Source organism: Leptopilina boulardi, unplaced genomic scaffold (genome assembly GCF_019393585.1).
Source record: "Leptopilina boulardi isolate dan_hultmark-lab unplaced genomic scaffold, ZJU_Lbou_2.1 LbouV2_114, whole genome shotgun sequence".
Taxonomy (NCBI): domain Eukaryota; kingdom Metazoa; phylum Arthropoda; class Insecta; order Hymenoptera; family Figitidae; genus Leptopilina; species Leptopilina boulardi.
Window position 1 is genome coordinate 829,596 of NW_026137657.1, and position 24,404 is coordinate 853,999.

At 31.5% G+C, this 24,404-nt stretch overlaps 1 protein-coding gene across 4 annotated transcripts in view; it reads left to right on the forward strand.

The window, feature by feature from the left end:
- The window catches only part of LOC127281934 (titin homolog), a 54,517-nt gene that overhangs the window by 19,215 nt on the left and 10,898 nt on the right, over positions 1-24,404 (forward strand). For 3 of the 4 annotated variants that reach the window (XM_051305959.1, XM_051305930.1, XM_051305949.1), the window contains 21 exons: positions 60-6,420; positions 6,493-6,844; positions 7,909-8,157; positions 8,247-8,408; positions 8,676-9,014; positions 9,176-9,348; positions 9,443-9,542; positions 10,476-10,639; positions 10,789-11,010; positions 11,118-11,365; positions 11,455-11,618; positions 12,052-12,319; positions 12,386-12,613; positions 13,233-13,365; positions 16,311-16,479; positions 16,571-16,619; positions 16,835-16,970; positions 17,141-17,297; positions 18,341-18,472; positions 19,080-19,436; positions 19,642-19,807. In XM_051305959.1, the coding sequence (XP_051161916.1) occupies positions 60-6,420; positions 6,493-6,844; positions 7,909-8,157; positions 8,247-8,408; positions 8,676-9,014; positions 9,176-9,348; positions 9,443-9,542; positions 10,476-10,639; positions 10,789-11,010; positions 11,118-11,365; positions 11,455-11,618; positions 12,052-12,319; positions 12,386-12,613; positions 13,233-13,365; positions 16,311-16,479; positions 16,571-16,619; positions 16,835-16,970; positions 17,141-17,297; positions 18,341-18,472; positions 19,080-19,436; positions 19,642-19,807 (10,329 nt within the window). The remainder of the gene's footprint in view (positions 1-59; positions 6,421-6,492; positions 6,845-7,908; positions 8,158-8,246; positions 8,409-8,675; positions 9,015-9,175; positions 9,349-9,442; positions 9,543-10,475; positions 10,640-10,788; positions 11,011-11,117; positions 11,366-11,454; positions 11,619-12,051; positions 12,320-12,385; positions 12,614-13,232; positions 13,366-16,310; positions 16,480-16,570; positions 16,620-16,834; positions 16,971-17,140; positions 17,298-18,340; positions 18,473-19,079; positions 19,437-19,641; positions 19,808-24,404) is intronic. The other variant, XM_051305939.1, reaches the window with a different exon arrangement.

Consider the following 24,404-nt stretch of genomic DNA (forward strand, 5'->3'; position numbering starts at 1 on the left):
TTGTTGTAAAAATAAATTTTTGATTTATTGATTTAAATGATTAAATGATTTCATTTCAGCAAAGCGGAGTACAGTCGAAGAGCCAGTTGCATTGGAACACTTCAGACGAGAATCACTTCATCACTGGACCAATTGTTGAATACGGTTACAAATCTTCAAACAAATCTTGATCAGGGAACGTTTGATGTTATATCAAATCCATTAGAGACATTACAAAAACAACTTCAAATAGCTCAGACTCAATTAAATGAAACTTCTGATCAACATGTTGATGAGGAAGCAATTGTTGAAGGTTTTATTTATCCAGCTGATAGACTTCTTTCATCACTAAATGTTTTGCGAGAAAATCAACAAAATGAAAAATGTGAAGTAACAAAAAATTCTTTATGTTTGTTGAAATTTTTACAGGAAGCTGTGTCACAATTTGAATCATCGTTAACGACATTGCACAAAGATCTCATTGATGATAGGGAAAGTCAACAGTTATCAAATATTGAAACTTTGGGAGCTGTATTGGTACCTTTGAAGAATATACGAGAGACAATTGGATTTATTATTAGAGAAAGTGGACAGAATATTGAACAAGAGGAAATAAAAAGTACAAAAAATGTCAAAAATGAAGATAATGATCAGAAGGCAGAAGATGTTTCGAAAGAAAAGACTGATGGAGTTCCAACTGTATTTACAACTGTTGAAACTATTATTGATGAATGTATTGAAATATCGAATTTACAAACTGAGGCTTTGTTGGAAGTTGCGAGAGCTATTCCAAAATCGGAAGTATCAGAGAATCAATTGACTGTTGTAAAGGAACAAACAGCTACACTTCATGATGAGGAAAAGGCAAAATTAGAAGAAGAAGAAGAAAAAATAATTCTACTTAACGAAGCTATGATACTGGAAACTGATATTTCAGAACCATCATCATCATCAGTGCAACAGTTAGATAGAAAAGAGAGTCTTGTTGCATTTTGGTCTCTAATGGATGGACCATTAAATGCCCTGAAGGAATCAATAGCTACCATTATTGATGAGCAGATAAATTTAGAAGAAACTGCGAATATTGATGAGGCAAATGTTGAAAATGAAAATATATTACATTTTGAGGTTGTTCAGCAATTAACGGAATTACAGTCATCAATAGCGGCAATTCAGCAATTAACTCTATCAGAAGAAGATAATTCTAAAGAAATTACATGGCAGGAAGAGAGTTTTCCAGCATTGCAAAATTTAGCAAAAGCTTTAGAGAAATTGGGTGAACATTTACCAGCTATGGAAATACAACAGGCAGTCGAAATTGAAGCTTCATCTGGTATGGAAGAAGATACTTTAACAGCAGATAAATTAAAGGTATTAGTTGAACCTCTTCAGGAATTGAGAGAATCTCTTGCTCTTTTAGTGGAAGATAATGTATTTCTTGAACAGGAATCAGATAACATATTGGATGAATTATCACCTATGAAGCAAGAAGCTGTAGAAAAAATTGTTATAGAAGATAAAAAAAAATTAATGTCTGAGGATAATATATTGCATTGTGAAGTGCAAGAGAGTATTGTAGATAGTAATAAAGATCATGAAAAAGAAGAAGAATTCGAGTCACATGACAAAGAAAAGAGGAAACAAGTAAAAGAAGAGGAGAATTTAAGGCAGCAGGCTGAACAAAAATTGATGAAAGAAAAGGAAGAAAAATCAAAGGAAGAGGTTTTCAGCAAAACAGATCAAGAAGATGAATCCATTAGAAATGACGAAGAAGTATTGAAACAAGAAGCAGAATTGATAAAGAAAGAAGACGAAGATTTCAAACAAACTGATAAGAAAGAGGAAATGAAAGATGAGATTAAATTGATAAAGAAAAATGAAGAGGAACAATTAAAGAAAGAGGAACATAGTCATAATCAAGAAAAAACAAAAGACGGTGATAAGAAAATAAAAGTTCAGGAGGAGCTGAAAAAAGTAGAAGACGAAAATATAGAAAAAGAAGATGAGAAATATTTACAAAAAGAAAAAGAACTAGAAAGTAAAGAAGAGGATCAACTAAAATGCGAGAAAGAGGAAAAAGAACGTTTACATGGAGAACAAAAAGAAGAGCATATAAAACAGAAAGAAGAAATAAAGGAGAAAGAGGAATGTTTGAAGAAAGATGAGGAAAAGAAACGACTGGAGGAAGAAGAGCAACATGAACGTGTGGTAGAAAAAAAGAAGAAAGAGGAGGAAGAATGTTTGAAGAAAGAATTAGAAGAACAAAACCAAAAAGAGGAAGAACAACGTTTAAAGCAGGAAGTAGAAGAAAATAAGCAAGAGAAAGAACGATTGAAAAAAGAAAAAGATGAACAATTAAAGAAAAATCAAGAGGAGGAAGAACGTATAAAAGAAGAATCAGAAAAGGAAAAGAAAGATGAAGAAAAACGTTTAAAGAAAGAAAAAGAAGAACAAATTAAACATGAGGCTGAGAAGAAGAAAAAAAAAGAAGAGGAGCGTTTGAAAGAAGAAGAACTAGAACAAAAAAAGGAAGAAGAACGTGTAAAACAAGAAGAAACCAAAAAGAAAGAAGAAGAGGTACGATTAAAGAAAGAAAAAGAAGAGCAGGCACGGATAAAAGAAGAAGAGGAAATAAAAAGGTATGAGGAAGAGGAGCGTTTAAAAAGAGAACAAGAAGAGGTTGAACGTAAAAAAGGAGAAGAGCGTACAAAACAGGAAGAAGAAGAACGTTTAAAGAAAGAAAAAGAGGAGCATCAACGTATAATTGAAGAAGAGAGACTAAAGCAGGAAGAAGAAGATAAGGAGAAAGAACCTCTAAAGAAAGAAAAAGAAGAACAGGAACGGAAAAAGAAAGAGGAAGAAATAAAACGCCAAGAGGAAGAACGTTTAAAGAAAGAACAGAAAGAAGAAGAAGAAATTAAACGTCGTGAGGAAGAGAAACGAATAAAGGAAGAGAAAGAAGAACAGAGGCATAAGGAAGAAGAAGATGAATTAAAACATCGTGAGGATGAAGAACGTTTGAAAAAAGAGCAAGAAGAACAGAAACGCATAGAAGAAGAAGTACAAAAACAACGCGAGGATGAGCAAAGAAAAAAAGAAGCCGAGGAACGTTTGAAGAAAGAACAAGAAGAAGAGGAACGTAAAGAAGAAGAACGTATTAAACTTGAGACCGAAAAGAAAAAAAAAGAAGAAGAGGAGCGTTTAATGAAAGAGAAAGAGGAACAAATTCAACGGGAGGCTGAGAAGAAAAAGAAAGAAGATGAGGAACGTTTGAAGAAGGAACAAGAAGAACTAGAGCGTAAGAAGAATGAAGAACGTTTAAAAGAAGAAGCAGAAATAAAAAAGAAAGAAGAAGAACGTATAAAGAAAGAAAATGAGGAACGTTTAAAGAAAGAACAAGAAGAACTAGAGCGTAAAAAGGAAGAGGAACGTTTAAAGCAAGAAGAAGAAACAAAAAAGAAAGAAGAAGAACATCTACAGAAAGAAAAAGAAGAAATGGAGGCTGAGAAGAAAAAGAAAGAAGATGAGGAACGATTAAGGATAGAACAAGCAGAAATGAAAAAGAAAGAAGAAGAGCGTTTAATGGAAGAAAAAGAAGAACAGGAACGTAGGGAAAAAGAACAAATTAAACTCGAGACAGAGAAGAAAGAGAAAGAAGAAGAGGAGCGTTTAAAGAAAGAGAAAGAGGAACAAAATCAACGCGAGGTAGAGGAAAAGAAAAAGGAAGATGAGGAACGTTTGAAGAAAGAAGAAGAACGTCTAAAGAAAGAAAAAGAAGAACTGGAGGCTGAGGAGAAAAAGAAAGAAGATGAGGAACGTTTAAGAAAAGAACAAGAAGAAATGAAAAAGAAAGAAGAAGAACGTTTAAAGGAAGAAAAAGAAGAACAAGAACGTAAGGAAAAAGAAGAAGAAATTCAACGAGAGGCTGAGAAGAGACAAAAAGAAGATGAAGAACGTTTAAAGAAAGAACAAGACGAATTGGAGCGTAAAATGGAAAAGGAACGTTTGAAAAAAGAAAGAGAAGAGCAGGAGCGTAAAATTGAAGAAGAGCGTTTACAACAAGAGAATGAAAACAAAAAGAAAGAAGAAGCGGAGCGTTTAGAGAAAGAACGAGAAGAACTAGAACGTAAAAAGGAAGAAGAACGTTTCAAACAAGAAGCAGAAATTAAAAAGAAACAGGAAGAAGAACGTTTAAGGAAAGAACAAGAAGAAATGAAAATGAAAGAGGAAGAACGTTTAAAACTAGAAGAAGAGAACAGGAAGAAAGAAGAAGAACGTCTAAAGAAAGAAAAAGAAGATGAAATTAAACGTGAGGCTGAGAAGAAAAAAAAGGAAGAAGAGGAGCGTTTGAAAAAAGAAGAAGAAGAACTAGAACGTAAAAAGGAAGAAGAACGTTTAAAGAAAGAAAAAGAGGAGCAGAGACGCAAGGAAAAAGAAGAAGAATTTAAACGTGAGGCTGAGAAGAAGGAAAAGGAAGAAGAGGAGCGTTTGAAAAAAGAAGAAGAAGAACTACAACGTAAAAAGGAAGAAGAACGGTTAAAAGAAGAAGAAAACAAAAAGAAAGAGGAAGTGGAACGTTTAAAGAAAGAAAAAGAGGAGCAGGCACGCAAGGAAAAAGAAGAAGAAATTAAACGCGAGGCTGAGAAGAAGCAAAAAGAAGAAGAGAAACGTTTGAAGAAAGAACAAAAAGAATTAGAACGTAAAAAGGAAGAAGAACGGTTAAAAGAAAAAGAAAACAAAAAGAAAGAGGAAGAGGAACGTTTAAAGAAAGAAAAAGAGGAGCAGGCACGCAAGGAAAAAGAAGAAGAAATTAAACGCGAGGCTGAGAAGAAGCAAAAAGAAGAAGAGAAACGTTTGAAGAAAGAACAAAAAGAATTAGAACGTAAAAAGGAAGAAGAACGGTTAAAAGAAAAAGAAAACAAAAAGAAAGAGGAAGAGGAACGTTTAAAGAAAGAAAAAGAAGAGCAGGCACTCAAGGAGAAAGAAGAACGTTTAAGACTAGAAGAAGAAAATAAGAAGCAAGAAGAAGACCGTCTAAAGAAAGAAAAAGAAGAAGAAATTCAACGCCAGGCTGAGAAAAAACAAAAGGAAGAGGGGGAACGTTTAAAGAAAGAACGAGAAGAACAAGAACGTTTAAAACAAGAAGCAGAAAATAAAAAAGAAGAAGAACGTCTGAGGATAGAAAAAGAAGAGCAGGAACGTACAGAAAAAGAAGAGCGAATTAAACACGACGTTAAGAAAAAGAAGAAGGAAGAAGAAAAGGAACGTTTAAAGAAAGAAAAAGAAGAGCAGGATCGTAAAAATGAAGAAGAGCGTTTGCAGCTGGAAGCAGAAAATGTGAAGCACGAGGAGGAAAGTTTAATAAAAGAAAAAGAAGAAAAACAGCTAGAAAAAGAATCAGAGAAAAAATCACAAGAGGAAGGAGAACTCTCTAAGAAAGATAAAGTAGAACGCAATGATGAAAAACAACAGGAGTGTGCTACTAAAAATAAAAAGAAAGTTCAGAAAGAAGATTTGAAAAATGGTAAAGAACAGGAATGTAAAGAAGAAGCAGCTGAAGAGAAGGATCAATCGAAAGTTGAAGAACCAAAAAAAGTCAAACGTAAAAAATCCTTGAAACAATCGAAAATTGAAACTAACAGTAAGGTTGAAGGAGAATCACTAAAAACGGAAAACAGTGAACAAAATGGATCGCAAGTGTTGATTAAATCAAAAACTGATAAGGATTCTGAAATTTCAAATGTTACGGACACTGAAAAATCTAAACAAAAATTAAGACGGCATTCAAAACAACTTGATCAGGAAAAGGAAGTGATTTCTTCGAAAAAAGTCGAGAAATCTCAAACGGAAAATGGATCAGAATCAAAAACATCCAAAATTTCAACAAAAGATATTCGTCGAAGAAGTAGCATTAAATCTTCATCATTTGTTGATGATTCTCAAGATTCCGGAAGCAGAAAACAAAAACTTGATAAATCTAAAGGAACAGATGATTATGAATCAAAACGTTTATTCGAGTACAAATCTGATGATTCTTCCTTGTTAACTTTAAGTCAAGAACATAAATCCAGTGTTAGAGATAGGATCAGAAAAGAGACTGAAAGTTATTCAAAAGCTGATATTACTGATTCTTCAGTTACAAATACAGAATATTCATCGAAAATAACTTCAAGAAAAAGTAGAGAAGATTATTTAACACCATTAGAAAGTAGTCATCAACGAAATAAATCTTACGATAGAGAACTTTCAAGATCATCAAAATATTATGAATCATCAGTCAGTTCTTCGACATCATTTTTAAGACCCACTGAACGTTCAATGTATCTTTCTCCCACTATTCATTATTCCAGAAGAAGACCAGGTAGCATAAGTCCTAGTCTAATTCCAGAAATTGATACATCAGCCTATTATTTATCAACTGAAAGAAGTTGCACACCAGAGGTAGGGCAAATTGTTTTCTATTTTTTTTGGGTTTTATTTTTGTTAAATTTCATCAAAACTTTTTTTTAACAGAGAAGCTCCATTGATCGTGCAAAATGTCCCTTTTTCTGCACAAAATTGACAAATCGTACAGTGGCGGATGGCTCACGATTGAGATTAACTTGTACTGTGATCGGTCAACCAGATCCCGATGTTCATTGGACCAAGAATGGAGAAAAACTACGTCCCGGTAGTCGGGAGCGGATTAAATTGGAAAATGGATTGGCAACATTGGAGATCAATTCAGTTCTTCCGGAAGATTCTGGATGTTATGTTTGTGTTGCGAAAAATTCTCATGGCCAATCAAGCAGTGAGGCTTGCGTTAGGGTTTACGCTGCATTTGAAGCTATACCATTGCCACCAACTTTTACAAGTTCCATAAAAGGTTATTTAGATTAAAATTGTTAATTCTTAATTAATAGACGTTTTTGGCAGATGCTCCAGGAATACTCCGGAGAATTTCACCTATTAATTCCATTGGAATCCAGTGAATCAAAAAAATGCTCTAGAGCATTCCGGAGCATCTGCCGAAAACGCCTAATATTTAGTTACCCAGACAGCACATAACATTGCGGCAATGTTGCGGCAATATTGCTGGGCAAGTTTCGCAATATTGCCGTGTAACATTACAGCAATGTTGCCACAACATTAAAATGTCCCACCTTGCTCAATATTGCACAGTAAGCTTTCCACAAGCTTATGTCAAGGTTGCACCACAAGCTTGCAGCAATGTTACACGGTAACATTGCCGCAAGATTGCTCGGCAAGTTTGCATCGTAAGCTTGCTGTAAGATTCATGTAAGGTCGAATAGTAAGCTAGCTGCAAACTTAATGCTACAGAAAATTCTCGCCGTAGGCACTTTTCTTAAATTTATTGTCAGTTTTTTGGCTATATAATATTTGAACGTCACTTCAAAAAAGAAAATATCCATAATTTAAATTTTATTTTACTTAATTGTTCAATTAAAAAAAATTAAAGATAGGATAAAAAATGGAATTAAAACATTTAAATCTGGCTATTTTTTAATGGAAGAAAAAATTATTTTTATGGCCTACGGCGAGAATTTTCTGTAGCATTAAGTTTGCAGCTAGCTTACTATTCGACCTTACATGAATCTTACAGCAAACTTACGATGCAAACTTGCCGAACAATCTTGCGGCAATGTTACCGTGTAACATTGCTGCAAGCTTGTGGTGCAACCTTGACCTAAGCTTGTGGAAAGCTTACTGTGCAATATTGAGCAAGGTGGGACATTTTAATGTTGTGGCAACATTGCTGTAATGTTACACGGCAATATTGCGAAACTTGCCCAGCAATATTGCCGCAATGTTATGTGCTGTCTGGGTAATTATTGCTAATTTTAATGATCAATGAAATATTCTATTATAGAATAATGATAATGATCAGTGATTGTAATTTTATTGAGAACAAATGATAATTGTTCACAGATACTTATAGATTCGCGGATCATGAGTTGATTCTGGAATGTAGAGTTCGAGGACAGCCAACACCGACAGTGACTTGGTTAAAGGATGATATTGTCCTGCGAGGAAGTCGTTACAGTCAAAGTTTCGTTGGTGATGGTATTTGTCGATTGAAAATTGCAAATCCAGATTCGTCAGATAGTGGTGAATATGTATGTCGTGCTGATAATGACGTGCGAACTGATCAAATTCGTCATGTTGTTCATTTTGAAGGTATTTTCTTCTTTTCTTCAGCTTTTTTCTATTTATCTTTTATATAATTTTTCTAACTATTGTCTCTTTCAATATTTTCTAATTCAAAGGTCATGAGCAGCGTTTCACGAGTGCAAGGGAACGAATTTTGTTTGATGATAGAAATCGAACGCCTTGTAGAGAGATAGCACGACGTCCACGTTTCTCTAATTATCTTTTGGATCACAGTGTTCCTGTTGGTGGTACCATAGCCTTACAGGTTGAAGTTGGAGGTACAATATTGATTGTTATATTTAATAATAATTATTAAATTTTTTATTAGTCAACATTATAAGTTCACAAACATTATTATTATTATTATTATTATTATTATTATTCATAGTTCATATACCTTTCGGCTTTTGAACGTTATTATTATTATTATTACTATCGACAAATATTAATATAATATAATATTATATTTGTCAATATAGAGGAAATACCTGAGTAATATCGGACCACTCCTTAAATTTTTTATTTAATATATTAAAAATTATTAGGAACACCAGCACCAAATGTAACGTGGTTACGTCGTGATAATGAAAGAAGAGAACGAATTTTAAGTTCAAAATTTCGTACATTTAATGAATCAGGAGTTCATACGCTGATTTTACCAGAAGCATCGGAATCTGAAGCTGGTACATATATTTGTAGAGCATCAAATGCGTTTGGTCAAACGGACACAATTGCAAATGTTGAAGTTCTCGGTCCTACGAAATTTGACGCTAATGGAAAACCAGCAATGTTTATTTCTAGACCTGCTGAGAAAACAATTTCCGCTGTTGTCGGTGAAGATGTTTCTGTTTCATTTAGAGTGGCTGGAGTTCCAAAACCACGTGGTGGGTTTTCTTTTTTTTTCAAAAATAGCTTTCTTTATTTTTATTATTTTTGAATTTTTTTTTCTTTGCATTCATATTTATTTCTCGTATAGAAAAAAATTTTTTTTAGTAAAAATTCAATTTTTTAGTAAAAATTTCTGTTATTTTGTTAATTTATATAGTTACGTGGATGAAGGGAATCCGTGACATCACCAATGGACCAAGATCATGTAAAGATAATATCGATGATTATGTTCGAATTACGCTTAGTAGAATTAATCCATCAGATGAAGGTACTTATTGTATTTTGGCGAAAAATCGTTACGGATGTGATAGAGCATTTTTTTCAATAAAGGTACGTTCTTTTTTTCATTTTTAAAAATTCAATTTGTTATTTAAAAATATATTCAAAATTCTGAAAATTATTTTCAATTAAAAAAACAAAAAAGGTGAAACAAAGAGCAAGATCATTGACGCCAACGATATTAGGTGACACTGGAAATCTTCTCCAAGAACATGAAAATGAAGAAACTCCTTTGTTTATAAAAGGTAAATTTTTTTAAACTCTCCAAATCTTTTTTTTTTATGATTTCGAACTGAAAAGTTATTTTGAAAATTGTAATAATTGCATGGCATTGAAGTGGCGCAAAAAACTATTAACTTAAGTGAAAGATGAGTATATAGAAAGAGCAATAAAAATAGTTAGCAAATAAACAAGAAAATGCATATATCCCACCTACGTTCTCAATTTAAAGGAACACACATAGTCGCGGGTTATTTTTGACGCCGTCATATATATCCCCCGGTCACTTCATCGGTGTTCCAAAATTGAAATTCAGTTCGAGTTGAAATACGCGGGGCCTATTTTCCCACGAGTAGTCAATTCATATATCTGTACATATAATATGGAAAGTGATCATAAAATTTTATTTTGCAAATTTTTTCAATTTAAATTTTAAATAATAAAATTTTATTCAATTTTGAAATTTTTTCATTAAAAATTAATGGCGTGAAAAATTAATCACAAATTAAGGGATAGAATAGAATATAATTGATGTTTCATGATGGATAATGAGATAAATGATCATGAATCTATTATTGATGAAAAACAGAATTTATTAATAAAACGACTTCGACTTTCGTGGTTCAATAGAAAATGTTCGAGTCAAGAATTGGTGGATTTTCAAGGTATATTTTCAATTTGCATGTGTTGTAAAAAGTATGATTTTTTTTTAATTTACTTTTTAGTTTGAAACAAAAAATACAAAAAAAAAAAAAAAATTATATTTAAAAAAATATATATTTGTCAGAGCAAAATATTTGTGTTTGAAATAAAAATTTTGTTTGGCACAAATAACATTGGTGCAAATAATTTTTTTTTTTTTTTTTTTTTGAAGAGATGATTTACAGTTGATTACATAATAAGATGTATGCAAGATTACGTAGCGCTTTTTTGAAAAATAAATTATATATTTTCTTTAGATTTTCCAGGACCAATCAGCAGTGAACCGATTCTTCTGGACAGTGGTAGAAATTGGTTATCATTGAGTTGGGGTAAAGCGGAACAAAAAGGTCCAGCTCCAATTGTTGGTTATAAAATTGAAGCCTGGTTACTTGGAGGAGAAGGTGGTGCAAGATGGATGACGGTAATTATTTTTTTTTAATTTGTAAGATTGAAATTTTTTTTTAAATTAAATTAATTTTTATTTATTTTCTATAAATTGTTTTTAATTTTCTATAAATTGTTTTTAATTTGTAAGATTTATTTTCAAATAATTAATTTTTCAATTTATAGTTGGGTGAAAGTCCTATAAATTCATTTGATGCTTTTAATCTTCGATCTGGTGGTGAATACAAATTTCGTATAACACCCAGAAATCGTTATGGATGGGGTGAATCTTTAGTATCCAAAGAAATCTATACTATCAGTGATAATGTTGAAATTCCGGAATTTGTCAAAATACTCCCTGGACAAATTAAAGCTCTAGAAGGTTCAACCGTAAAATTGGAATGTGAGGTAATTTTCAAAAATTATTGGAATAAATTTATGAATATTTATTAATTATATTATTTATTGATTTATTAAATTTGTTTCTAAATTTTATTGAAATTTAATCTGCCCAGGTTCGAGGGGACTCGAAAATTGATTGGTATCGAGAAAATAATGGAATTAATCCTAATGACGATCCACGATGTACAATTATTCACAGTGGTACCAAGTATTCGTTAATTATAAGCAAAATAAAAGAGACTGATTCCGGAAGATATATTTGTAAAGCTTCAAATAAGGCAGGAAAAGTTTCGACCTTTGCTCGAGTGATAATTGTCAATGATGAAAAAATTTTAAAAGCCGATGAAAAATTAAAAAGCAGGTAAATTTTTCATATAAAGATATTCAATTTTCGAAATAATAATTTTTGAATAGAAATTAATTGGAAATTATTATTATTTTTTTTTAAAGGTATTTTGATGGAGCTACTGTGGAAAGTCCTCCGCAATTTGCAATGAGATTACGAGATAGAAGAGTTCAGACAAGTTATCCATTTAGATTAACATGTCAAGTTTTAGGATATCCTGAACCGCAGGTGACTTGGTTCAAAAATGGCAAAGAAATACGTGAAGATGGTACAAAATTAATTAGTTAATTATTAATAATATTAACCCTCACAACAAAAGGATATCCTAAACTAATGTAGGATATCCTGAAAACGTCCATAGGATATCCTCTGAACATCCAAACCACCGTTACGTAGGATATTTTTGGGATATCCTGGGATATCCTGAGGATATTCTAGGGATATTCCCTGAGGAATAATATCCGGGGAAATGATTAGGATATCCCTGGGACGTCCTAGGGACATCCTTAGATATCCCTGGGATATCCCTAAGATATCCTAACCGACGCTACTTTGGATATCCTTAAAGTATCCTTAGGATATCCCTGGGGTATCCCTAGGATATCCAAGGGATGTTTTTGGAATATCCTAGGATATCTGGTGCTGTGAGGGAATTATTAATTTATATTGATGAATATAATTTTAATTAAAATTAATTTTAGGATTTCATGCATTTTGGAATGAGTCACATTTTCATACTTTGGAAATTTCTTCATCATCAGTGGAAGATTCAGGTTGTTATATGGCGACAGCAAAAAATTTATATGGATCTGTCTCGTGTCGTTGTATGATTGTCGTTGATAAAGGAATTCGCGCGTACATTGCTCCAGAATTTACGTGCGGATTGGATGCTGCTTATACACTTAAGCCAGGTGAAGAATTGCGAATGTCTGCTCAGATAGAAGCTTATCCAAGTGTTGGAGTCGTTTGGTATGTATTTTTTTTTTTTTTTTGTAATTAAAATTTGAAAATATACAAAAAAATTTGTAAATCCAGGCATAGAGATGGAGTTCGTCTTCGACCGAGTAGAAGAGCTGTAATGACGCTGAATCATGATGGAGGTGTTGAATTATGTTTGGGAAATATCACTAGTAGAGATGCAGGAATTTATAGTTGTACAGCAATCAATGAAATTGGAAGAGCAGAGACTTCAACTAGGGTCACTGTGGATGCAGATTTGTTGCATGAATCATCAGCAATGATGGAATCCAATCCGGAAGTTCCGTTAGTATTTTACAATTTTTTTTTTTTTTTTTTTTGAAAATTGCCAAAAACTTTCTGCAAAAATCAATGACAAATGTTTAATTTTTTTTACAATTAACTGATCGTTAATGATAAACTGTTTAATTGTTTATAATTAACTGATCAATTGTTGATGATAAACTGTTCAATTATTCATGATTAACTGATCAATTGTTGATGATTAACTGATTAATTTGAAACGATTAAATGAACATCAACTGTAATAAAAATTAGAAGCAAAGAAAACTGATTAAATTTTGAAATTAATTTGTTACTGATGATTAATAATGATTGATAAGTTGATAGATTTATTATTGCTCACATCAATTGTTGATGATAACTAGATAAAATGATCAATAATCAATAAATCATTGTTAGAAAAATTTTCTTTTCATATTAAAAAATTGCAAAAATAAAAATTAAATTAGAGAAATTTGTATAATGACAAAAAAGAATCATTAAATTCGATAAAAGCTAAAAGGGTTTAATTGTACACGCGACAAGCACTTAAATTCACGTAATCCTATAAATTTCTTCAATTCATCATCGTGATGAGATGAAATAAATTTTGAAAGACATTTAATATATTTTCAATCTTCAGGTATTCACAGAAGCCTCTTTTTGTTACGAAACCACTTTCAACTGATGCTGTGGAAGGAGATACGATCATCATAATGTGCGAGGTCGTTGGCGATCCTAAGCCAGAGGTCATGTGGCTTCGTGATTTTTTGAAGGTGAGTTTAATTTTTTTTTTTTTTTAATGAAAGAGAGGGTTGTGAATTGTTTTTTTTTTTTTTTTCTATATGAGACAAAAGAAAAGAAAGTTTTTGTCTCGCGGACATACGCATCGTTCATTGAACTGTGAACGCGCGCGCGTTGATTGTAATTATTGTACTCATGAGGGTTTATAAATGATGCTGTGTGGTTCAAACTAGGAAAGATTACGTAATTTTTTTGGATGACGTGTCGTTAGTAGTGTTGCTCTAATGTGGGTCAAGGGTGTCGCGCGAAAAGAAATATTATGCCCATGTACGATGGATAATCGACGCCGTTGATGTCTGCCGCCTCAGACGCGACGTGACTGTTATTATTCGTCAAGATACTTCTTATTTTATTATTATTTTCTTTTTTTTTTTTTTTTCATTCGTCGCAAATTTATCTCTTGCAAGCGCCATGTAGCGTGAATTATTTTAAAGGACTTTTTCAATTCATTTGCATCTCTTGATGTATGATCTCTCTTTTTCATTATTTTTTTTTTCTTATTTTCTTTACATGCACCTAATTTTATTTTTGTCGCAATTTTTTTTCTTTGGATTTATATTTTTGATGATTATTTTGAAGAGGTTAGGCATTTTTTATGATGATTTTTCTAAATTCGCAAATTTTTTATTTTATTTAATTTCAAAATTATTTTTTGGAAATTTATGATGATTTGTAGGTTTTTGTAATTTTTGAAATTATTACTAAAAAATAATAATAAGGTATATTATATCTAATATATAATAATAATAAAAAATATTTCTTTTTATTTCAAAATTATTTTTTTGAGATTTTTTGATGATTATAGGTTTTTGTATTTTTAGAAATTATTACTAAAACAAAATTTCTTCAATTTTTTTATAAATATTTTATTTTATAGAGAAGAATTCTACTAATTGAAGACCTCAATAAAAATATGGAGTAATAATAAATAATTAATTTTTTAATAAGAGGGAGGCTGTTATAGTGTCGCGTTGATCCCCACTCTGATAGATCTTCAAGTTAAGAGATTGGTTTTACAGTTGAAGGTGTATCGTCGCGTGCCGCGAAAGAGTCTTCGTTCGCGTTGGCGTTGACTGTCTATTGATCAGCGATTTTTTAAAAAAAATAATTGTGATAAAGCAAATAATTCTTTTTTTTTGTAAAAAAAAATTTGTTAATATTTTTTTAAACAATTACTCAAATTAAAAACAAATTATTTCTTCTAATTTTAAATAATATTATTTTGTTAATTTTTATTTTCTTAATTATATATATATATATATATATATATACAAATATGATTTTTAATTGTGATGAATTGTTTTTTCCCCGAACACGAAAATTACTCTTCAGGAATTATTGAATTGAAAATGTAAGTTGAATAAAAAATATTTATTTGATATATTATTTTATTTTTTTAGGGCAATATTTTTTAAGTACCAAAAAAATGGTTAATTTGTGACACAATTAATTACTTAAATAAATATTTATTTGATAGTTTTTTTTTCTTCAAAATTTGCAAATTAAAAATAAATGAGTTATTTCAGTGTTAATTAATTCATTAGGACTCATTTTCAAATAAGTCATTGGTGAAAATTGGCTCACTCCATATACATATTTGGGTAGATTTCATCTCTCAAAGTCGATTATAAAAAAAAAAAACCTGAATGAGGTGACGTTTTTCGCGATATATAATATAATAGGTGGGAAAAATCGTCATTATGACTGTTTTCAAAAGGGAAAAATCACTCACTTACAATGTATGAATCACTTTTATGTATTAGATATACGGAACTCTCTTGTTACTTTTGCAATTAAATAATTTACTCCCGCAATTTTTATTTTTATTTAATTGAGTATTTATAAGTAATTACTTTTAAAAGGTTCTCTCAATTCAAAAACATGTTCATCATTATAGGGGGGAAAAATTGTTAAACGACATAAAATGAACCGGCCAAAAACCAAAGCGATTAAACTTTCGCTCCCTATATGGGCGAACGCATGTTGCTGAAAGTATAAAATACAACGCTATTTGGCGAACCATAGAAAATTACTATAATTATTTTTATATAGAAAAAAATTATCCATTTTCAAAATGTTTTTGTTTTTTGAATTATAATTTGTTTTTATTTAATTTTTTTTTTTTTTAATTATAAGTGAATGAAACTTTTTTTTGGAGAATTTTGATTTATTTGATACAAATGAAGCAAATATTTTTTTATATACATTTAAACTGTTTGGGGAAAGTGATAATTGCTCGTAAATTGCAAAATATAATTTCCTCTTAATGTGAATTAAATAAGTAACATTTTTTTTTATTGATTGACTTAAATGCTCAAAAATAATTTATCAGTTCAATAATTCATCATCAACCTTCACATGACATTTTAGTTTATGATTTTAATTCTAATTGTGTCATTATTTCCATTAAAATAATTAAAAATAATAATAATTTTATTTTCTATTAAATGATTTGATTAATAATTAAATCATCAGTCGGTGTTGATAAGATGATCAATGATCTGTTGATTAGTAATCAAATTTTTATCACAAAAAACGCGATGATGTAAAAAAAAAATTTGTTGTAAAATATTTTATCTCGCACTTTGTATCATACCTTATTAAACTATCGGAGATTTTTCCTCAAACATATAAATTCTGAAATTATCAATGAAAAATTACTGGAAGTAAAGAAATTAAATTGTGAATATATAATTGATTTAATAAGTTGTAAAGTACTCTTCGAATGCCACGATCAAGGCAAAAACTGGATTCCATTAGCCTGATTTATTATGCTAACCTTGCATCATTTTCTATCCTTTGCGTATCGATATAATCTATTTAAGTGCGTAGAACGTAAATTATTTAATTTTTTTTAAAATTTTTTCTTACCTTGTTTTTTTTATTATTATTTATTATTAATATTTTTGTTTTTCAGCCCGATTATTATAGAGACGCAACACATTTTCGAAGAATTGGAGCAGGTCCTCAATATCGACTTGAAATTCCATTTGCGAAACTTGATTTCACTGGGACTTATTCTGTTATCGCGAAAAATTGTCATGGTGAAGCAAAAGCTATAATATCATTACAAATCTACGCTAAAGGTATTTTTTTTAAAATTATATTTAAATTATTATATAAAACTGAGAGAGACTGAAAAAGAAAGTAAGACTAAAAAATTATTTTGAATAATAGGACAAGGCAAAGGTGACAGAATGGATCATCAGTCATCAATTCGAGAGGGGTATGTAGTTTCGATATCTGATGACATAGATAAAAAAATAAATTAAACATTATATAAAAAAATTTTTAAAAATTATTAAATTAATTATTTATTAATTTTTGTAAAAAATTTTTTTTTTAAATTCACAATTATTGAGTGCGAATAGAGGAATTTGATTAATTACTGTTAATAAATGAACAAAATCAAATCTTTAATGAAATGAATTTTTTTTTTAGAAAAATTTTAAGTCTGCCAATTATAAGGAAGGAATTGCGTGATATTCAATGTTGTGATGGAGACGCTGTTACTTTAGAATGCAAATTTTATGCCCCTTCAGAAACACCAATTATTCGTTGGGAAAAAGATGGCAAGGTAATTCAAGTTTATCGAAAATTATATTTAAAAATTGTAATAAATTCCTAATTCTTATTTAATTATTTATTATTTATTAATTATAGAAACAATTTTCAATTTTATTAAAATAATTAAATAAATTAAAAAAAAAAATAAATATAAAGCAAAAAAATTTTTTTTTCTGGTAGACATTGTCTTTAACCGGAGATTTCTCTGCTGATTTTGATGGTGAAACTGCAAAACTCAGTATTCAACATGTGTATCAAGAAGACGAGGGAGAATACACTTGTACTGCATCCAATCAATTGGGAAAAGCTTTCACATCTGCGTGTCTCATTGTCGACGGTGAGTGAGGATAATCAGTATAAATTAACTCTTTTTTTTTTTTTGATCAACTGCCATTAAGTGATTTTAATAGCTATTTAATTTAAATTATAAAATATTGCACAATTTAGCGCTAACGACACGTGATGGAATGCCAAGAAGTCGTTAAATTAATGAATTTCATAGTTTTATTTTGCTTCGATAATTACATATATATATTTTTATTCCATAGATCAATCTTGAATAATTAGATCTTTTATTATTATTTATTATTTATTGTTATTTATATTTATTTTTATATTAGTTGATAAAAAAAGTCCATTTTGGTCCATCGTAGTTCGGATGCTGTTGATCCATTCAAAAAATGCCATATACATTTTTTTTAGATAATTCTTCTGCCATTCCCGAATGTTAATATCGAAAATTTAACATTTCAAAATTATTTTTCCACTTTGGTCCATTGTAGCTTGGATGCTGTGCGTCCTATTAAAAAGTGCTTTACACATTTCTTGAAAGCACTATCTTGTGATAACTTCTATGGTGTTCTTAAACGTTTGTCCCAAAACTGTTTAATTCATAAATTTTTTCTCCATTTTGGTCCATCGTAGTTCGGATGCTGTTGGTCCTAACGAAAATTGTCCCATAGATTTTTTGTAGAGAACTATATTTTTGAAAAATTTTGTCCACTTTGGTCCATTGAAGGTCGGATGCTGTTGGTCCATTCAAAAAATAATGTCCCATGCATTTTTTGTAAAACACTATCTTAGGATATCTTCTGAGTTTATCTCAAAAATTTAATATTTCAAAAATTTGTGTCCACTTTGGTCCATAGTAGCTCGGATGCTGTGTGTCCTATCAAAAAGTCGAAATTGAAAAATATTTGATGATCAATTGCAATTAAAATAAGAATGAAAAAATAGTTTCTTAAAATCCAGGAATAAAATTATCATCTAAAGTTGATCGTAACTGAGATCAATATTCAGGAAAAGATTTAATAAAAACTGCAAATCGCTCAGAAAAAGGATTTTCAATTTAATAAAATCGTTACGCTTGAAATGTTTTAGTACCCGAGGGTAAGGAGAATGTATTAAGTCAACCACGCCTTACAAAGCCCATGGGACTATTATCAGCAGGGTCGACTCCTAGATCAACTCCAAGATCGACGCCTGTTCGCAGTCTCTCACCGGCAGGTGCCCGTAAGAAAAAAAATTTTCTTCTCTTTTATTTTTTTTTCCTCACAAAAAAAAGAGTTTACACAGTAGAATAAATGAAAATGTATTTATATATTCTTATATCGGTACACAAAGTATTCTGAGAAGAGATACAATGAGTAAAAGGTTTTGAAAAGATTTACTTTCATGAATATTTAATAGGTGTACATTAATATATATATATATATAGATACACAAAAAGAGTTATTATTGTGCAACACTTGATTTGCACTTTGACTCAACTTAGAGCTGTCAGAACAAGTGTTGACCTCATGGTGTGGTCTATAGGAAATTTATGCGAAATGAAAGTAAATAGTTGATGTAAATCGAACGTGTAAATAACAGATGTAGGTCTAAGATAAATATCAATTTTTTTTTTTTTTTTTTTTTTTTGATACATGATTTTATAAGAACCTTTTCTTGCACTATATATGAACATATAGAAAGAAAAAAATATTAAATTGTGATTTTCGCTGAACGTGATACCACAAAAATATTCAGATCATGATTTTCATCTTTCAGCTGATTATAATTCTATGATTTTTCAAATGGTCGTTGAATTGAACTGATCAATGATGGTATGATTTTTCAGATGGTCGTGAATTGAGAGCAATAAATCTTCCTAGACGAGTGGAAGCTGGTGTCAATATGAGAAAGAAGCCAAAAGTGGCACCTCCTAAATTTTACACGGTCCCCCATAATCGAGTGGCCGAGGAAGGTGAAACAATAAGATTTCAATGTGCAATCACTGGTCATCCAATGCCTTGGGTGATTTGGGATAAAAATGGAGTTCCCATTACTCAAACGCCAAGAATAGTAATTAAGGAGAAGGATGACTTACGAGTATTGGAAATTTCCCAAGTAACATCAGAGGATGCTGGACTTTATAGAGTAACCCTTGAGAATGATGTTGGTCGCACTGAAGCATCAGCTCGTCTTGAAATAATCAGTATGTCATTTTATGTACCTTTTTTTAACAAAGTGTTGATGATCACCTAATGATCTGATAATCCGCTCTGATTCCGGATCTGTAATTATACTCTATCTTTAGATTTGGATCTTTAGATTTACTGATGATTGAATAAAATTTAATCAATCATCATCATTATGATGATCTGTTGATTTTCGAATTGATGATGAGTTATTTTTTCCAGATCGACATAGTGCAGTTCCACGTCCAATTCGAACTAGAAGTGCATCGCCTAGAACTTATCCAACATTTACCAGAAGTCTTCTTGGTTGTGCAACGAGAGTTAATGATTCATTTCAATTGCAATGCGACATCAGGAGTTCCCCAAGTCCCACTCCTTCTTGGTACAGGTTCGTTAATCACAATTAATTTAGAGCTGTGCAATGTTCGAATCGAATCGAATTTTGTTCGGTTTTTAATGACCCTGACTCGAATTTCGAACTTTCGACATTCGAACTGAACTGACTCGGATGACGGATTTTCCACATTCGAACTGGACGGACTCGAATGTAGGATTTCGACATTCGAACTGGGCTGACTCAGATGTCGAATTTTTGTAATTCGAACTGGGCTGACTCGAATGTCGAATTTTCAACATTCGAACTCGGCGGAAAAATTCCAACAGTTCGGTTCGATTTATTTTCCACAGGTCTACATTTTTTCATTTTCCAGGAAAACATTCTATCTAAAAAAATCGAAAAAAATTGATTATTCTTATTCTATTGCAATTTAGATTCAATTGGTAGGTTTTTTTGAAGGTGAAAATGTGTTGTTTTAAGGTAAAAAAATAATAAAGACATGCTGATTAATTTTATTTGACTTTGAAAGGGATTTTTTCATTTTCCAGGAAAACATTCTATCTAAATAAATCGAAAAAAATTTATTTTTCTTATTCTATTGCAATTTAGGTTCAATTGGTAGGTTTTTTTGAAGGTAAAAATGTGTTGTTTTAAGGTAAACAAGTTGTAAATTCAGATGTTCATTACATGAACATTTTGCTTCCTCTTTACGATCAGCAAAAAAATTTGCTTCCTCGTGGAGAACTCAAAAATATTTTGGAAAAATTTTCGAAAAATTAAATTCGCGACATAATCGTTCGAGAATACCGCCAAATTCTTTAGCAAAAAGTAGCGAACAAAAAATGTATGGCGCACTTTTTGATTGGTCCAGCGGATGCTGAGCTAAACTAGAAAACAAATTCGGAAAAATTTTCGAAAAATTAAATTCGCGAGATAATCGTTCGGCAATACCGCCAAATTCTTTAGCAAAAAGTAGCGAACAAAAAATGTATGGCGCACTTTTTGATTGGTCCAGCGGATGCTGAGCTACACTCAAAAATATTTTGGAAAAATTTTCGAAAAATTAAATTCGCGAGATAATCGTTCGGGAATACCACCAATAAAATAGGGAAAAAGTTTCGAACAAAAAATGTATGGCGCACTTTTTGATTGGTCCAGCGGATGCTGAGCTACACTCAAAAATATTTTGGAAAAATTTTCGAAAAATTAAATTCGCGAGATAATCGTTCGGGAATACCACCAATAAAATAGGGAAAAAGTTTCGAACGAAAAATGAATGGCGCACTTTTTGATTGGTCCAGCGGATGCTGAGCTACACTCAAAAATATTTTGGAAAAATTTTCGAAAAATTAAATTCGCGAGATAATCGTTCGGGAATACCACCAATAAAATAGGGAAAAAGTTTCGAACAAAAAATGTATGGCGCACTTTTTGATTGGTCCAGCGGATGCTGAGCTAAACTAGAAAACAAATTCGGAAAAATTTTCAAAAAATTAAATTCGCGAGATAATCGTTCGGCAATACCGCCAAATTCTTTAGCAAAAAGTAGCGAACAAAAAATGTATGGCGCACTTTTTGATTGGTCCAGCGGATGCTGAGCTACACTCAAAAATATTTTGGAAAAATTTTCGAAAAATTAAATTCGCGAGATAATCGTTCGGGAATACAACCAATAAAATAGGGAAAAAGTTTCGAACAAAAAATGTATGGCGCACTTTTTGATTGGTCCAGCGGATGCTGAGCTACACTCAAAAATATTTTGGAAAAATTTTCCAAAAATTAAATTCGCGAGATAATCGTTCGGGAATACCACCAATAAAATAGGGAAAAAGTTTCGAACAAAAAATGTATGGCGCACTTTTTGATTGGTCCAGCGGATGCTGAGCTAAACTAGAAAACAAATTCGGAAAAATTTTCGAAAAATTAAATTCGCGAGATAATCGTTCGGCAATACCGCCAAATTCTTTAGCAAAAAGTAGCGAACAAAAAATGTATGGCGCACTTTTTGATTGGTCCAGCGGATGCTGAGCTACACTCAGATAAATTTTTTAAAAAATTTCGAAAAATTAAATTTGCGAGATAATTGGTCGGGAATAACGCCAAAGTCTTAACCCGGGAGTCTCGAACAAAAAATGTATGGCGCACTTTTTGATTGGTCCAGCGGATGCTGAGCTACACGCAGATAAATTTTTTAAAAAATTTCGAAAAATTAAATTTGCGAGATAATTGGTCGGGAATACCGCCAAAGTCTTAACCCGGGAGTCTCGAACAAAAAATGTATGGCGCACTTTTTGATTGGTCCAGCGGATGCTGAGCTACACTCAAAAATATTTTGGAAAAATTTTCGAAAAATTAAATTCGCGAGATAATCGTTCGGGAATACCACCAATAAAATAGGGAAAAAGTTTCGAACAAAAAATGTATGGCGCACTTTTTGATTGGTCCAGCGGATGCTGAGCTACACTCAAAAATATTTTGGAAAAATTTTCGAAAAATTAAATTCGCGAGATAATCGTTCGGGAATACCACCAAAAAAATAGGGAAAAAGTTTCGAACAAAAAATGTATGGCGCACTTTTTGATTGGTCCAGCGGATGCTGAGCTAAACTAGAAAACAAATTCGGAAAAATTTTCAAAAAATTAAATTCGCGAGATAATCGTTCGGCAATACCGCCAAATTCTTTAGCAAAAAGTAGCGAACAAAAAATGTATGGCGCACTTTTTGATTGGTCCAGCGGATGCTGAGCTACACTCAAAAATATTTTGGAAAAATTTTCGAAAAATTAAATTCGCGAGATAATCGTTCGGGAATACCACCAATAAAATAGGGAAAAAGTTTCGAACAAAAAATGTATGGCGCACTTTTTGATTGGTCCAGCGGATGCTGAGCTACACTCAAAAATATTTTGGAAAAATTTTCGAAAAATTAAATTCGCGAGATAATCGTTCGGGAATACCACCAATAAAATAGGGAAAAAGTTTCGAACAAAAAATGTATGGCGCACTTTTTGATTGGTCCAGCGGATGCTGAGCTACACTCAAAAATATTTTGGAAAAATTTTCGAAAAATTAAATTCGCGAGATAATCGTTCGGGAATACCACCAATAAAATAGGGAAAAAGTTTCGAACAAAAAATGTATGGCGCACTTTTTGATTGGTCCAGTGGATGCTGAGCTACATTCAAAAATATTTTGGAAAAATTTTCGAAAAATTAAATTCGCGAGATAATCGTTCGGGAATATCGCCAAATTCTTTAGCAAAAAGTAGCGAACAAAAAATGTATTGCGCACTTTTTGATTGGTCCAGCGGATGCTGAGCTACACTCAAAAATATTTTGGAAAAATTTTCGAAAAATTAAATTCGCGAGATAATCGTTCGGGAATACCACCAATAAAATAGGGAAAAAGTTTTGAACAAAAAATGTATGGCGCACTTTTTGATTGGTCCAGCGGATGCTGAGCTACACTCAAAAATATTTTGGAAAAATTTTCGAAAAATTAAATTCGCGAGATAATCGTTCGGGAATACCACCAATAAAATAGGGAAAAAGTTTCGAACAAAAAATGTATGGCGCACTTTTTGATTGGTCCAGCGGATGCTGAGCTACACTCAAAAATATTTTGGAAAAATTTTCGAAAAATTAAATTCGCGAGATAATCGTTCGGGAATACCACCAATAAAATAGGGAAAAAGTTTCGAACAAAAAATGTATGGCGCACTTTTTGATTGGTCCAGTGGATGCTGAGCTACATTCAAAAATATTTTGGAAAAATTTTCGAAAAATTAAATTCGCGAGATAATCGTTCGGGAATATCGCCAAATTCTTTAGCAAAAAGTAGCGAACAAAAAATGTATTGCGCACTTTTTGATTGGTCCAGCGGATGCTGAGCTACACTCAAAAATATTTTGGAAAAATTTTCGAAAAATTAAATTCGCGAGATAATCGTTCGGGAATACCACCAATAAAATAGGGAAAAAGTTTTGAACAAAAAATGAATGGCGCACTTTTTGATTGGTCCAGCGGATGCTGAGCTACACTCAAAAATATTTTGGAAAAATTTTCGAAAAATTAAATTCGCGAGATAATCGTTCGGGAATACCACCAATAAAATAGGGAAAAAGTTTCGAACAAAAAATGTATGGCGCACTTTTTGATTGGTCCAGCGGATGCTGAGCTAAACTAGAAAACAAATTCGGAAAAATTTTCAAAAAATTAAATTCGCGAGATAATCGTTCGGCAATACCGCCAAATTCTTTAGCAAAAAGTAGCGAACAAAAAATGTATGGCGCACTTTTTGATTGGTCCAGCGGATGCTGAGCTACACTCAAAAATATTTTGGAAAAATTTTCGAAAAATTAAATTCGCGAGATAATCGTTCGGGAATACCACCAATAAAATAGGGAAAAAGTTTCGAACAAAAAATGTATGGCGCACTTTTTGATTGGTCCAGTGGATGCTGAGCTACACTCAAAAATATTTTGGAAAAATTTTCGAAAAATTAAATTCGCGAGATAATCGTTCGGGAATATCGCCAAATTCTTTAGGAAAAAGTAGCGAACAAAAAATGTATGGCGCACTTTTTGATTGGTCCAGCGGATGCTGAGCTAAACTAGAAAACAAATTCGGAAAAATTTTCGAAAAACTTAA